General features: G+C 50.4%; 1 protein-coding gene across 5 annotated transcripts in view; it reads left to right on the top strand.

Annotated features, from left to right (window-relative positions):
* The window catches only part of RPS6KA1 (ribosomal protein S6 kinase A1), a 52,373-nt gene extending 40,714 nt beyond the window's left edge, over positions 1 to 11,659 (top strand). For all 5 annotated transcript variants that reach the window (XM_058553329.1, XM_058553326.1, XM_058553330.1 and 2 more), the window contains 6 exons: positions 275 to 433; positions 8,463 to 8,624; positions 8,867 to 8,943; positions 9,228 to 9,345; positions 10,242 to 10,379; positions 10,705 to 11,659. In XM_058553329.1, coding sequence (XP_058409312.1) covers positions 275 to 433; positions 8,463 to 8,624; positions 8,867 to 8,943; positions 9,228 to 9,345; positions 10,242 to 10,379; positions 10,705 to 10,827 — 777 coding nt within the window. In that variant the 3' untranslated portion in view covers positions 10,828 to 11,659. The remainder of the gene's footprint in view (positions 1 to 274; positions 434 to 8,462; positions 8,625 to 8,866; positions 8,944 to 9,227; positions 9,346 to 10,241; positions 10,380 to 10,704) is intronic.
* The last annotated feature ends 256 nt before the right edge of the window (positions 11,660 to 11,915 follow it).

Here is an 11,915-nt window from a genome sequence, read left to right on the forward strand (position 1 = left end):
CCTTAGTGCCTCTGGTTTGGCTTCACCCAAGAGCCCTGCACTTCAGACTCAGGCATTCCCTGACAACTTTCCTGCCCATGAGGGGACCAGTGCCAGCATCCTCCATCCAGGGAGGACAGGGGCCAGATAGGTGAAGGCCCTGCCAAGGCCACTGAAGCACAGAGCAGAACATATGCCCAAGATTTGTGTCATTCTTCCTGGCCTGGTGAGCTGGTGACCAAGGGGCCCAGGCCTGGCATTGAGGGGAGGGGCCTGATGGTGAGGTCTCCGGCAGGTGTATGATGATGGCAAACACGTGTACCTGGTGACAGAGCTGATGCGGGGCGGGGAGCTGCTGGACAAGATCCTGCGGCAGAAATTCTTCTCGGAGCGGGAAGCCAGCTTTGTCCTGCACACCATCAGCAAGACAGTGGAGTATCTGCACTCCCAGGGGGTAAGTCTGGGGTAGCAGGCACCAAATGGGGATGCGGGGCTGTAAAGGGTCATACCATCAGCCGAGTGCACGAACTGTGGGTTGGCTCAGGCAATGGCAGTCGTCAACCAGCCAGACAGAGGGGAAACTAGGGATGGGTGACAGGTGAGTGGATGGATGTAAGGAAGGGAGGAAGGGAGACATGAGGCCAAATTGTGAAAAGGAATATTTATTCAGTACCTACTATGTGCCAGGCACCATGCTAAGTTCTTTCCTTACATTATCTCAATTGATTTTCACAACAACCCTGTGAGGTAGGTCTTGTTATTGGCCCCACTTTACAGGTAAGAACACTGAGGCTCAGAGATGTGAGGTCACTTCTTGCCCAAGGCCACACAGCCAGGGAAGAATGAGCCCAGAATGTCTGACTGAGGAATTCAAGTAGGGAGCTGCAGACGGGGAGTGAGTTTTTGAGCTAGGCAGCAGCAGGGTCACTGTGGGGAGCTGCAGGGCTTCAGGGAGCTGAATCTGGCCGTGGGTTCGGCTGCTAGGACAGAGGAAGTGGATGCAGGAGGAAATGATGCTCGAACACAGCAGGTGCTACAGAAGAGGTATAGATCCAAACCATAGGACTTGGCCTTTATCATTACACGAGGCGGAGGGAGAAAAGTTCCCTGTAGTCTATCGAAGCCAAAGGCAGAGTTAGCAGGAGTTTCTCTCTGGACGAGACGATGCTGTAGCGTGCTTCCAGTCAGACAGTGTCGGGGTGAAGAATACGGGCTCTAGAATCCAACTGTCTGTGTCGAAGTCCTGTGTGTGATGTTGGGAAAGCCTCTCCCCTCTCAGCCGTTTCCTCATCTGCAAACTCACGGTAACAAGAGCTGCCACCTTACAGGGTGGACATGGGGTGAAGTGAGGTGCTGCGCTGGGAAAGCTGCATGGCCCAATGCAGGCCTGTGGAAAATGCCACATAAATGTTAGGGGGACATCGGACCCCATCATTGCTGTGCCTTTTTTCAAAATTAATTTTTTATTATGAAAATTCTCAAACATTTACAAAACTAAAAAAATAGTATAATGAACCCCCAGATACCCATCACCCAGATTGAAGAATTGTGAAGATTTTTCCTTCCTTCCTTCCTTCCTCCCTTCCTCTCTTCCTTCCTTCTTTCCTTTCTTTTTTGTTGTTGCTAAAGTATTTTTCACAACTTTTTGTTGCGGAAAAAAGTTCAAACCCATAGAAAAGTTAAAAGAATACTACAATGAAAACCGTTTCCCTTCTAGATTCACCAAATCTTAACAGTCTGCCACATTTGCTTTCTCTCTCTCTCTTTCTGTCTCTTTTTGTCTTTGCCTCTCTCTATATATAAAGATATATTTTTTACGAGTGCATTTGAAAGGAAGTTGCAGACATTATGACCCTTAACCCATTAAATACCTATAATTAAAGTATTTTAAAGCATCTCTTAGACCTCACATCATCTTAGTTGTATATCTATGACTAAAAAAGGCAAACATTTTCTTTCGTAACAACTAACAAAATTAACAATTACCTACTTTCATATAATACCCAGTCAATAGATACATTCCCCCTATTGTCCTTTCAAAAAATATCTTTTTGCAATTGGTTTATTGGAATCACAATCTCTGCAAGGTCCCTACCTTCACTCACTTGTTACATTCCTTAAGTCTCTTTTCTAAAACTGAGATAAAATCTGCATACAGTAGATCTTAAGTGTACAATTCAGTGAGTTTTGTTAAATGTGTACATCCATGTAACCTCTAGAGGATAACCTCCCCTTTTTATGCCACTGACTTGTTGAAGAGATCAGTTCTGTGGAATGTCCTGCCTTCTGGATGTGTCTGTTTGCTCCCTCATGACATCAGTTTGTTCCTTCATTGCCTATGTTTCCTGTATACTGCAAGGTGTTCTGAAGTCTTATTGGGTTCAGCTTCAACTTCTTTTTAGGAGCAAGGAGTTAAAAATACCTCATGGGAGGTGCAGTATACTTCATATGGCATTGTGTCTGCGAGCACAGTGTCATGTTGCCCCCATTAGTCATTTGTCATGTCAGGTGGTAACAGTCTAGGGATGGGTGAACAGTGGCAGGTGGTGGTGGGTGGGCCTGATGGTGTGTTGTCAAGATCCTCAGCAACTTTTCACATCATGCTTTCATCCTTTTAGGAGCTTTGCCTGAATTAATTATTTCATTAGGGTTTGCAAAAATAGCAATGTCTGATGTCTAATTGACTAGGGGGGATTCTTTTGTAAAAAAGAACTTTACCTCATAACTGGAGCTTCAATTTGATTACCACATGTACTGTTAATGGTCATGTTTGAAGTGGTTTTGGTTTCTGAAATGGCCAAAGCAAACAGACTAATATTTAAGTATGTGAAGTAAGATAGTGAATGTGTTTCCTTTTCCCTTTTTGTTCTCAAGTGAGTACTAAAGTTACCCCCAAGAAGGTTTGGAAGACAGAGCCGAAGCAGTGAGTTTCTAGTGGGTTACTTAAAGCTCAGAGCAAGGAAGGACTTTCTAGACTGGGAGCTGCCTGCAAAAGTAGTGAGTCTCCTCCACTAGGGATATGCAAGCTCCAAGTACAGACAGCCACTTGGTGGGGGTGTTAGGGGAGAAAATTGTCTCTTTCCCAAAGCCAGGAGTCTATGGGTCTCCAAAGTTTCTGGCCCTTTCCAAATACCCAGGGAAGATGATGAGGAAATGGGAAGCTCCTCTTGTTGAGGTATTTGGAGGGAGACTCTCTGGGCTGATTACATGTTGGCAGTGTCTGTGGTCTAGAAGCTGAAGATATCATAAGAGCTGAGGGATGGGAAGGGGGTGACCAGGAACAGGGTCCACTGGGACCTCCTATTTGTTTTAATGTTATCTTATTATTGAAGTATTGCATAAACACAAATCATAATGTACAAGTCAATAAATTTTCAAAAAGTGAATACACCCACGTAACCAGCATCCAGATCCAGAAGCGAAGAATTTCCAGTTCCCCTAAATCCCCTTGTGCCCCTTCCAGGCCCTGCCCCCTCCCCAGGGATAACCATTCTAAGCTAACTTCTAACAGCTTAGATTAGTTTTGCCCGTAAACATACCCTTTTATATCTGGCTTCTGCCACTCAACATTCTCTCTGAGATTCATCCACATTGTTGTGTGGCTGCAGTTCATTCATTCTCATTGCTGTGTAGTTTCTACTGTATGAACAGACCACGATTTAATTGTCCATTCTACTGTTAATGGACATGGGGTTGTTAGCAGTTTTTGACTATGACAAATAATGCTGCTGTGACGTTCTAGTACTTGTCTTTTGGTGATCAGATGTACATTTTAACGTTGAATGTATCCTTAGCCGTGGAATTGCTGGGTCATAGTGTATGCATCTGTTCATCTTTAGCAGATGTTGCCAAACAGTTTTCCAAAGTTGTTTTACTAATTTACACTCCCACCAGAAGCATATGAGAGTTCTGGTACTTGCCAACACTTGGTATTTTCCGTCGTCTTTTTTTTTGGTGAAGAAGATTGGCCCTGAGCTAACATCTGTTGCCAATCTTCCCCTTTTTGCTGAGGAAGACTGGCTCTGAGCTAACATCTGTGCCAATCTTCCTCTATTTTTTGTATGTGGGATGCTGCCACAGCATGGCTTGATGAGTGGTGCGTAGTCTGCGCCCGGGATTCAAACCAGCGAACCCTGGGCCACTGAAGCAGAAGGCGCAAACCCAACCACTGCGCCACTGGGCCGGCCCCTATTTTCTGTCTTTTTAATCATAGGCATTCTGGTAGATGTGGAATGGTATCTCGTAGTGGTTTTAATTTTTTTTTCCCCCCCAAAGCCCCAGTAGATAGTTGTATGTCACAGCTGCACATCCTTCATAGTTGCTGTATGTGGGACGTGGCCTCAGCATGGCCAGAGAAGCGGTGCGTCGGTGCGCGCCCAGGATCCGAACCCGGGCCGCCAGCAGTGGAGCGCGCGCACTTAACCGCTAAGCCACGGGGCCGGCCCCTCATAGCGGTTTTAATGTGCATTTCCCTGATGATTAATGAAGTTGAGCACCTCTTCATGTGTTTATTGCCATTTGGATACCCTGTTTTATAAAATACCTGTTTGAGTCTCTTGTCCATTTTTAAAAATTGGGTTGTCTGCCTTTTTCATCTTATTTTGCAAGAGTTCTATGTTTAATATGCGGAGCCCTTTTAAGTTTCTGGCTTCCCTCATGTTTCTATAAGAGCCCCAGCATGCCAGGGACAGCCTGTTTGAGAACTCAATCGAGAGTCACACTTTGGCTTCTCTGTTAACCAGATGTATTTCATAGCAGAATTTCATCTTTTTTTTTTTTTTTGTCTGGTCGCAGGCGCCTAAATGCACATCGTCTGATGATGCTGATGATAACAGAGCTGCTGGGGCTGCTAATGGCAGCTAGCACCACAGCACTTTCCACAGGCCAGACAGAGTTCTAAGCACTTTGCATATCAACTCATTTAATTGTTCCAACAGACCTATGAAGAAAGTATCGTTATGCCTATTTCCCAAGCGAGGGGACTGAGGCACTGGGAGCGTAAGTAAAAGTCTCGTAGCTAATCTGGCTCCAGAGTCTGTGCTCCTGAATTATGTGTGATCAGGTGCTGCTTGGGACAGCATCTGTCCTCTAATTTTCCTGTCCTTGTCCTCTCATTTTTAAGTGCTCTTAACAGGCACTCACTGTATCTTAACATCCAGCGTGATGGTAGGGTTGAGCCCCAGGGAGAGCTGGAGTTACTATGACAGCAGCTGCCATTTCCAAGCCCTCTGCTAAATATTCTTGGTACATAACTCACATGCTGCTTCCTGCAGCCCTGGAAGCTGAGCACTATTATCAGCCCCATTTTACAGGTGAGAAAACCAAGAGCTAGAGGTTAAGTGGCCTGCCCAAGATCACACAGCTACTGCCGGTAAAGCCAGAATTCACACTCTGGCCTGCCTGACTTCCCACTGAAATCACAACTGTGCCAAAGGCCATGGCCTATTGACTCAGTGGCTGCATTTGGCCTGCACACATATTTTGTTTGGCCTGCAAGATGTGGGGTGTTTTTGTTTTGGGTTTGGTTTGGTTTGGTTTGGTTTGGTAATTTGGCCACTTTTGAAACCTGGGCCTGAGCTGCTACATGTTGACTGTCAGCTGGAGTAAGTGGCAGCTGCCCCTTTAGACTGGTTGGCATGGCTCCCTCCCAGCCTGGCTTCGCTCATTGCTTGCCCAGCCTGTTGCGCTTTTCAGTGCAGTGAGATGTGAGACTATGTGCCCCACCCACATGTACACCTGAGCAGCAGGTATCAAGATCACCTGTGGGGCTGCCTTCCATGGTGAGCCGCAGTTACCTGTAGGAGTTTGTTTATGTTGTGATAGGGCAGGATAAAGATGGAAAACTCCCATATCCCTGTTTCCCAAAAGTATCATTGGTGCCACCCTAACCTGGAAAGACCGTGCAATTAAGGTCAGATCCGGGTTTCAAGTCTCACCTCTGCTTGTTACTTACACAAGCAAGTGAATTCTCCTCTCATAGCCTCAGTTTCCTTCTCTATATAATGGAACCAACAATCTCTGCCCTACCCACTTACCGAGGTATGAGGGGCAACCCCAGTGAGACCATGGCCTGGAAAGTACTTTGTAAACCAGGAAGATCATTAGTACTAGGTAGTTGGTGTCCTCAGCCAGGCTGAGCGTCCCTGACCCCTGGGAAGCTTGGCTGGGCCCTCTGCAGGGAAGAGAGAACAGTGTACATTCTCAAGGGCCTGGGCTTGTCCTCTGGCCCATATGATTGTATTATAAAGGAGAGAGCCCAAGGAGCTAGGCAGATACTGCCCAGGAAGGGGCTTCCCCAGGGCTTGGATACAATTGCAGTGTGTCGCTGGGACCACCCTGCCAGTGTCACCCTTTCCTCCTCATCTACCTGGCACTCTTCCCTCTGTAGAGGTGGAGTGTCCTGGGCCGTGTCTCCCCTCCAATCTCCCCGCCTCGTGGGCACCTGCTGGAGGGCCCAGGGCTCACCTGGAACTATGAAAGGACCATCTCATAAAGCCAGCTAATCTGTGAGACTCAACTAATCTAACCTGAAAGGTCTTTACATGTTTCAGAGGTGTGATTCATTCATTCCTTGCACAAAGTCCTCTGTGCTAGGCCCTGTGCTAGATGCTGGAGGTGAGCAGGCATTCCACAGAGAGATACAGTTATTTATGGCCAAAGGAGCCCCCATTGGCCTGAGCTCAGGGCACTTGAGGGGATGTGGTGGACCATGCAGCTGGAATGGGTAGCTGAGCCTCCCACACCAGGATGGGGACTTTGGGCTTTATCTTGCAGGCCATAGGGAGCCGTTGAAGGTTTTTGGCAGTCCCCAAGAAAGTACCATTAGCTCATGGAAGGAAGAGTAGGAAGGTGAGAACAAGTTTAGTCTGGGACGCGTTGGGTTTGAGGGTCTGTGGAACAATCAGTGGTTGCCATCTGGTAAGCAGCTATATGAGCCTGGACTCAGGAGAGTTCTGGGCTAGGGTCAGAGATCTGAGAGTAGTGGATAATTAGGTGATAGAGGAGTGACTATGAATAGAACCATAGAGAGGGAGCAAGGGAGGATGAAAAGTGGACCGGTTCAGCCCCCTCAGGTTACAGATGTGAGCAAATGGGGGCCAGAGGAAAGTCATTTGCTTAAGGCCTCATAGTGAGTGTCATTCATCCATTCATTCAACAGATATTTATTGAATACCTACTATGTGCTCAGAACCATGCTAAATGCTGGGATACAGCAGTGAGCAAGACACTCATGGCGCTTACATTCCAGTGGGTGCATTCAGAAAACAGTCAAGTAAATATTATGTCAAAGGGTGGAAAATGCTATGGTTGGTGAATGTACTGGTTGGTGATTGCTTTTTTGTTTGGAATGGTCCAGGGAAAGCCTCACTGATTAGGTGACATTTGAACTGAGACCTGAAAAAAACAACAGAATGAGCCAGGCAGATGCTTGAGGGAAGAGTATTCCAGAAAGAGGGAACAGCAAGTGCAAGGCCCTGAGGCAGGAGTGTGCTTGGCATGTTGAAGGAAGAGCAAAGAGGCTGGTTTGGCGGAAGCTAACTGAGCAAGGAGAGGGCTAGAGGACTAGAGAGTGTGAGAGATGTGGGTGAGGGGCAGGGGAGAGAGCAGGTGGGGCCACGGAGGCCATTGTAAGGACTTTTCCTCTTGAGAGGGGAAGGCTTAGAAGGTTTCGAGCTGGGATGACATGATCTGACTTACATTTAACAGAATTTTTCCGGCTGCTCTGGTTAGAGCAGACTGTAGGAGGCTAGGGTGGAAGCAGGGAGACCAGTTAGGAGGTGGTTGCTGAAATCCAGGGGAGGGATGGTGGTGGCTGGGATCAGAGTGCTGCCAGTAGAGAGGCTGAGAAGTGGTTGGGCTCTGGATGTATTTTAATGGTAGAGCCAGGGCCGGCGCTGTGGCTTAGCAGTTAAGTGCGCGCGCTCTGCTGCCGGCGGCCCAGGTTCGGATCCCAGGCGCGCACCGACGCACCGCTTCTCCGGCCATGCTGAGGCCGCGTGCCACATACAGCAACTAGAAGGATGTGCAGCTATGACATACAACTATCTACTGGGGCTTTGGGGGAAAAATAAATAAATACAAATTGAAAAAAAAAAAATAATGGTAGATCCAGCAGAGTTTGCTTATGGATTGATTGAGGAATATGAGAAAAAAAGAAGAATTGAGAATGATTGAAGCAATGGGGAGGATGGAGTTGCTACTAGGTAAGATCGTGCAATGAGCAGATTTGAGGGGAGAAATAAGGAGTTCGGTGTGGACAGGTGCAGTTACAGCTGCCTCGTAGACATTGATATAGAGATTTCAAGTTGGCAGTACCAGCAGCACTAAGGGCCCCATTTCAGCCCCTTCCCCTCCTTCCAGATTCTGGGTCCTTCTGTCCCTCTCTCTGGGCCTGTCTTCCTAACTCTTCTATCCCTGGCGGTTGACCTGGGCCACTAGCAGTCTGCCCACCCTGAGAGCTGATCTGAGCCCTCTGCCCCCAGGTTGTGCATAGGGACCTCAAGCCCAGCAACATCCTGTACGTGGACGAGTCTGGGAACCCCGAGTGCCTGCGCATCTGCGACTTCGGCTTCGCCAAGCAGCTGCGGGCTGAGAACGGGCTCCTCATGACACCTTGCTACACTGCCAACTTCGTGGCACCCGAGGTGAGTGGCCAAGGCTCATCAGCTGTGAGAGTGAGGGGGCCCGGCACAGGAGGCCTGTCCCCTTCCAGAGTCCCCACGCTGTCCAGGACTCCAGTCTGTGTGGCCTTGGGAGGCCACCAAGGAGGATCCAGCCCATGGCCGGGACCTTTGTCCTACCCTTTGGGGAGTAGCAGGCAAGCATATGGGGCCACTTGCCACTGCCCCTCAGACTGACCACCCTCTCCTGCCTTCCTTCCTGCCAGGTGCTGAAGCGCCAGGGCTACGATGAAGGCTGTGACATCTGGAGCCTGGGCATTCTGCTGTACACCATGCTGGCGGGGTGAGTGCCCCACTAGCCTGCACCCCGCCCAACGCCCCGCCCTTGCCTCCAGCCCTAGCGTACAGGCTGTGGAGGTGCTTGTCTGATGGGAGAGACTCAGCCCTGCCTCAGAAAAGTCTGAAGATAGGGACATGGCACTGCCTTTGGGAACTCTACCTTGAGGAGGAAGATGCTGCCCTTGGGAGCACCCAGTCTGAAGGGGGCGACATGGCCCCCCACCCCACCCCTAGCCCCAGGATGGAGGCCAGAGGCTATATACCCAGACTGGGTGGACTTTTCTCCAGATACACTCCATTTGCCAACGGACCCAGTGACACACCAGAGGAAATCCTAACCCGGATCGGCAGTGGAAAGTTCACCCTCAGCGGGGGAAATTGGAACACAGTTTCAGAGACAGCCAAAGTGAGTCTGTGAGGCCTGGACTTGGCTCATTTGAGGGTGGGGAGGCAGGGTCCCATTCCAGGGCTTTTCAGCAGTTCACGAAGAGGTGACCTGCAGCCTTGTTTCTCCAAGTGGAATGTTGCTATGTTTCTCCAAGTGGAATATTCGCAGGCCGACTGTCCCGTCCCCCCCCCACCTTGTTTGGACAACTTGGCAATCATTCACTGGCTCTTCCCGTGTTCTGGGTCCTGTGGGGGACAGAGGGCTGCATAATCACAGCTCTTGCCTTGTGGGAACTTAGTATGGGGGGAGATACAGGCTTGCACACAAGGAACAGAGATGCCAGGCAGCAGAGAGAGGTGGATCCTCCTGTCCAGGGGTATGGGCAGTGGAGGCATGGAGCAGAGCTACTGACCACACCAAGCAGACAGGCCTTCTCAGAGGAGAGAACATTTGTTCTAGTTATGAGAACCTCTGTGCCAGACACTGGGTTGAGCCCTTAATGAACAGTACCACCTCATGTCAGCTTTAGGAGGCAGGTATTGCTGTTGTCCCTGTTTCTCAGAGGAGACACTGAGGCTCAGAGAGTTGAAGTAACTTACCTAGGATTCTCAGTTGATGAGCAGAATAGTCAAGTATTGAACCTGAATCTGCCCAACCCCAACCTTAGGTTTTTCCCACCTTCCTACATGGCTTCTGGAAAGTGAAAGAGAAAGGAAAGGGCACTCCAGAAAGAAGTCCCAAAGAAGGGCGTGTGCTCGGGGAGGCCCTGGAGTGGTGTGGAGAATGGGTAGCAGGGGCTACTGCAAGGGAGATGGCAGGAGATGGTTGCCTTTCCCACTCCCCATCAGTGGGACAGAGCTGTCTGCTCCCCTGCAGGCCCCTCCCACCAACCCCCTTACCTGCTCTGCCCCCAGGACCTGGTGTCCAAGATGCTGCACGTGGACCCCCACCAGCGCCTCACAGCTAAGCAGGTCCTGCAGCACCCATGGATCACCCAGAAAGACAAGCTTCCCCAGAGCCAGCTATCCCACCAGGACCTGCAGCTTGTGAAGGTACGCGACCCCAGGCTGCTGGGCATCCGGGTCCCCAGGCCAAGGATCCATGGGCAAGGGCCCTGGGTGGCAGAGCCAGGAGATGCCATGTCTGTCTGTCCTTAGGGAGCCCCAGTCTAACATGCAGGGTGTCAACAGTGCACTCATGGGTCCTCTGAAGCCTCCAGTCTGATGGAGGGGGCAGGACTAATGACCTTGAAGGACCACCAAGGCTGGATTAACAAGGGCTGGGTGGGCTGTGGAACACTGGGAGGGGCTGGCCTGGCCTTAGAACACATGTCCTACCTCCCACCGCTGTGAACTGACCTCCCACCTTCTCTCCCAGGGAGCCATGGCAGCTACATACTCTGCGCTCAACAGCTCCAAGCCCACCCCTCAGCTGAAGCCCATTGAGTCGTCTATCCTGGCCCAGCGGCGGGTGAGGAAGCTGCCCTCCACCACCCTGTGAGGGGCCAGGATGTGCAGGCCGCAGGGCGGTGCTAGCTCAATACAGGCAGCATACTTCCCAGAGGGAGCAGGCCTGAGTCACAGGGCCAGAGGGAGCGGAGCCCCGAGGTGCCCAGGAAGCAGCCAGCCCGGATCACCCCAGTGAGGGTGTGAGAAGTGCCTTTTCCTTCCCCAGGACGGACTCTTCTTGGCTCTGGCTCTGCTGGTTGAAATCGATTCACTGTACAAACTCTTATCTTTTTTTAAGGAAAAATGGCGTCAACCACCATGGATTTTTACAAGATCCATTTGCCTTTCTGGGAGCAGAAATAGCCAGTGCAGCCCCAGGAGGGGCAGTGAGTCACACTAGGGCTCTCTGTGGCTGAGACTCCTTAGAGCAGCTTTGGTCCTATGCTGGGGACCCCCACGATGGCCATCTGTAGCCATCTGCACTCACCTCCGAGGCAGTCCAGCATCACCTTCCAGAGCCCTTGGCTGTTTAGCGAACTTGTTCTATCCCCAGTCAGCTCCTTTTCCGTTCTGTTCTGCTGGGAGGCCCGGAACCACTTCCTGTTGGAGGAAGGACAAAGACCCCGTGGCTCCCAGCTCCAGGCACCAGCATCCACATTGGCCCCGCCAGCGGGTCCCCTGCAGTCAGGCTGGGCTGCTCCCGGAGGAGGATCCGGAAAGCACTTTTTGGCTGACTTCCATTGGAGTCTGCCACAGGACAGAGCTCACAGGAGGTCTGTGGGGCAGGCCAAGACGGGCAGGGGCTTTTTTTCATTTCTTCCTCAGCTGGTAACTCAGGGTTCATCTGTCCATGGCCTTTCTAATAAACTTACAGTTGAGTTGAAGCACGCTCGCCTCCACTTTCCATCCCTGAATTTGCCCTCTCTCTGCTTTCGGGTGTTGAAGGCTGTGGCAGTGACAAGTAATAGACTAGGGCCAGTTAGCCCAGCTGCTTGGAGCTCCCGTCATTTGGGGAGCATGTGGGAGTCCTGCTGGCCCTGCCCACACGTTCCTGTCAGGGGATTCCATTATGGTATTGATAATAGTCATGGTATTATTAGCCATACTGGTGACCAAGTGCCAGGCACTGGGCCTGGGCCT

This window comes from Diceros bicornis, chromosome 13, assembly GCF_020826845.1.
Source record: "Diceros bicornis minor isolate mBicDic1 chromosome 13, mDicBic1.mat.cur, whole genome shotgun sequence".
Classification (NCBI taxonomy): domain Eukaryota; kingdom Metazoa; phylum Chordata; class Mammalia; order Perissodactyla; family Rhinocerotidae; genus Diceros; species Diceros bicornis.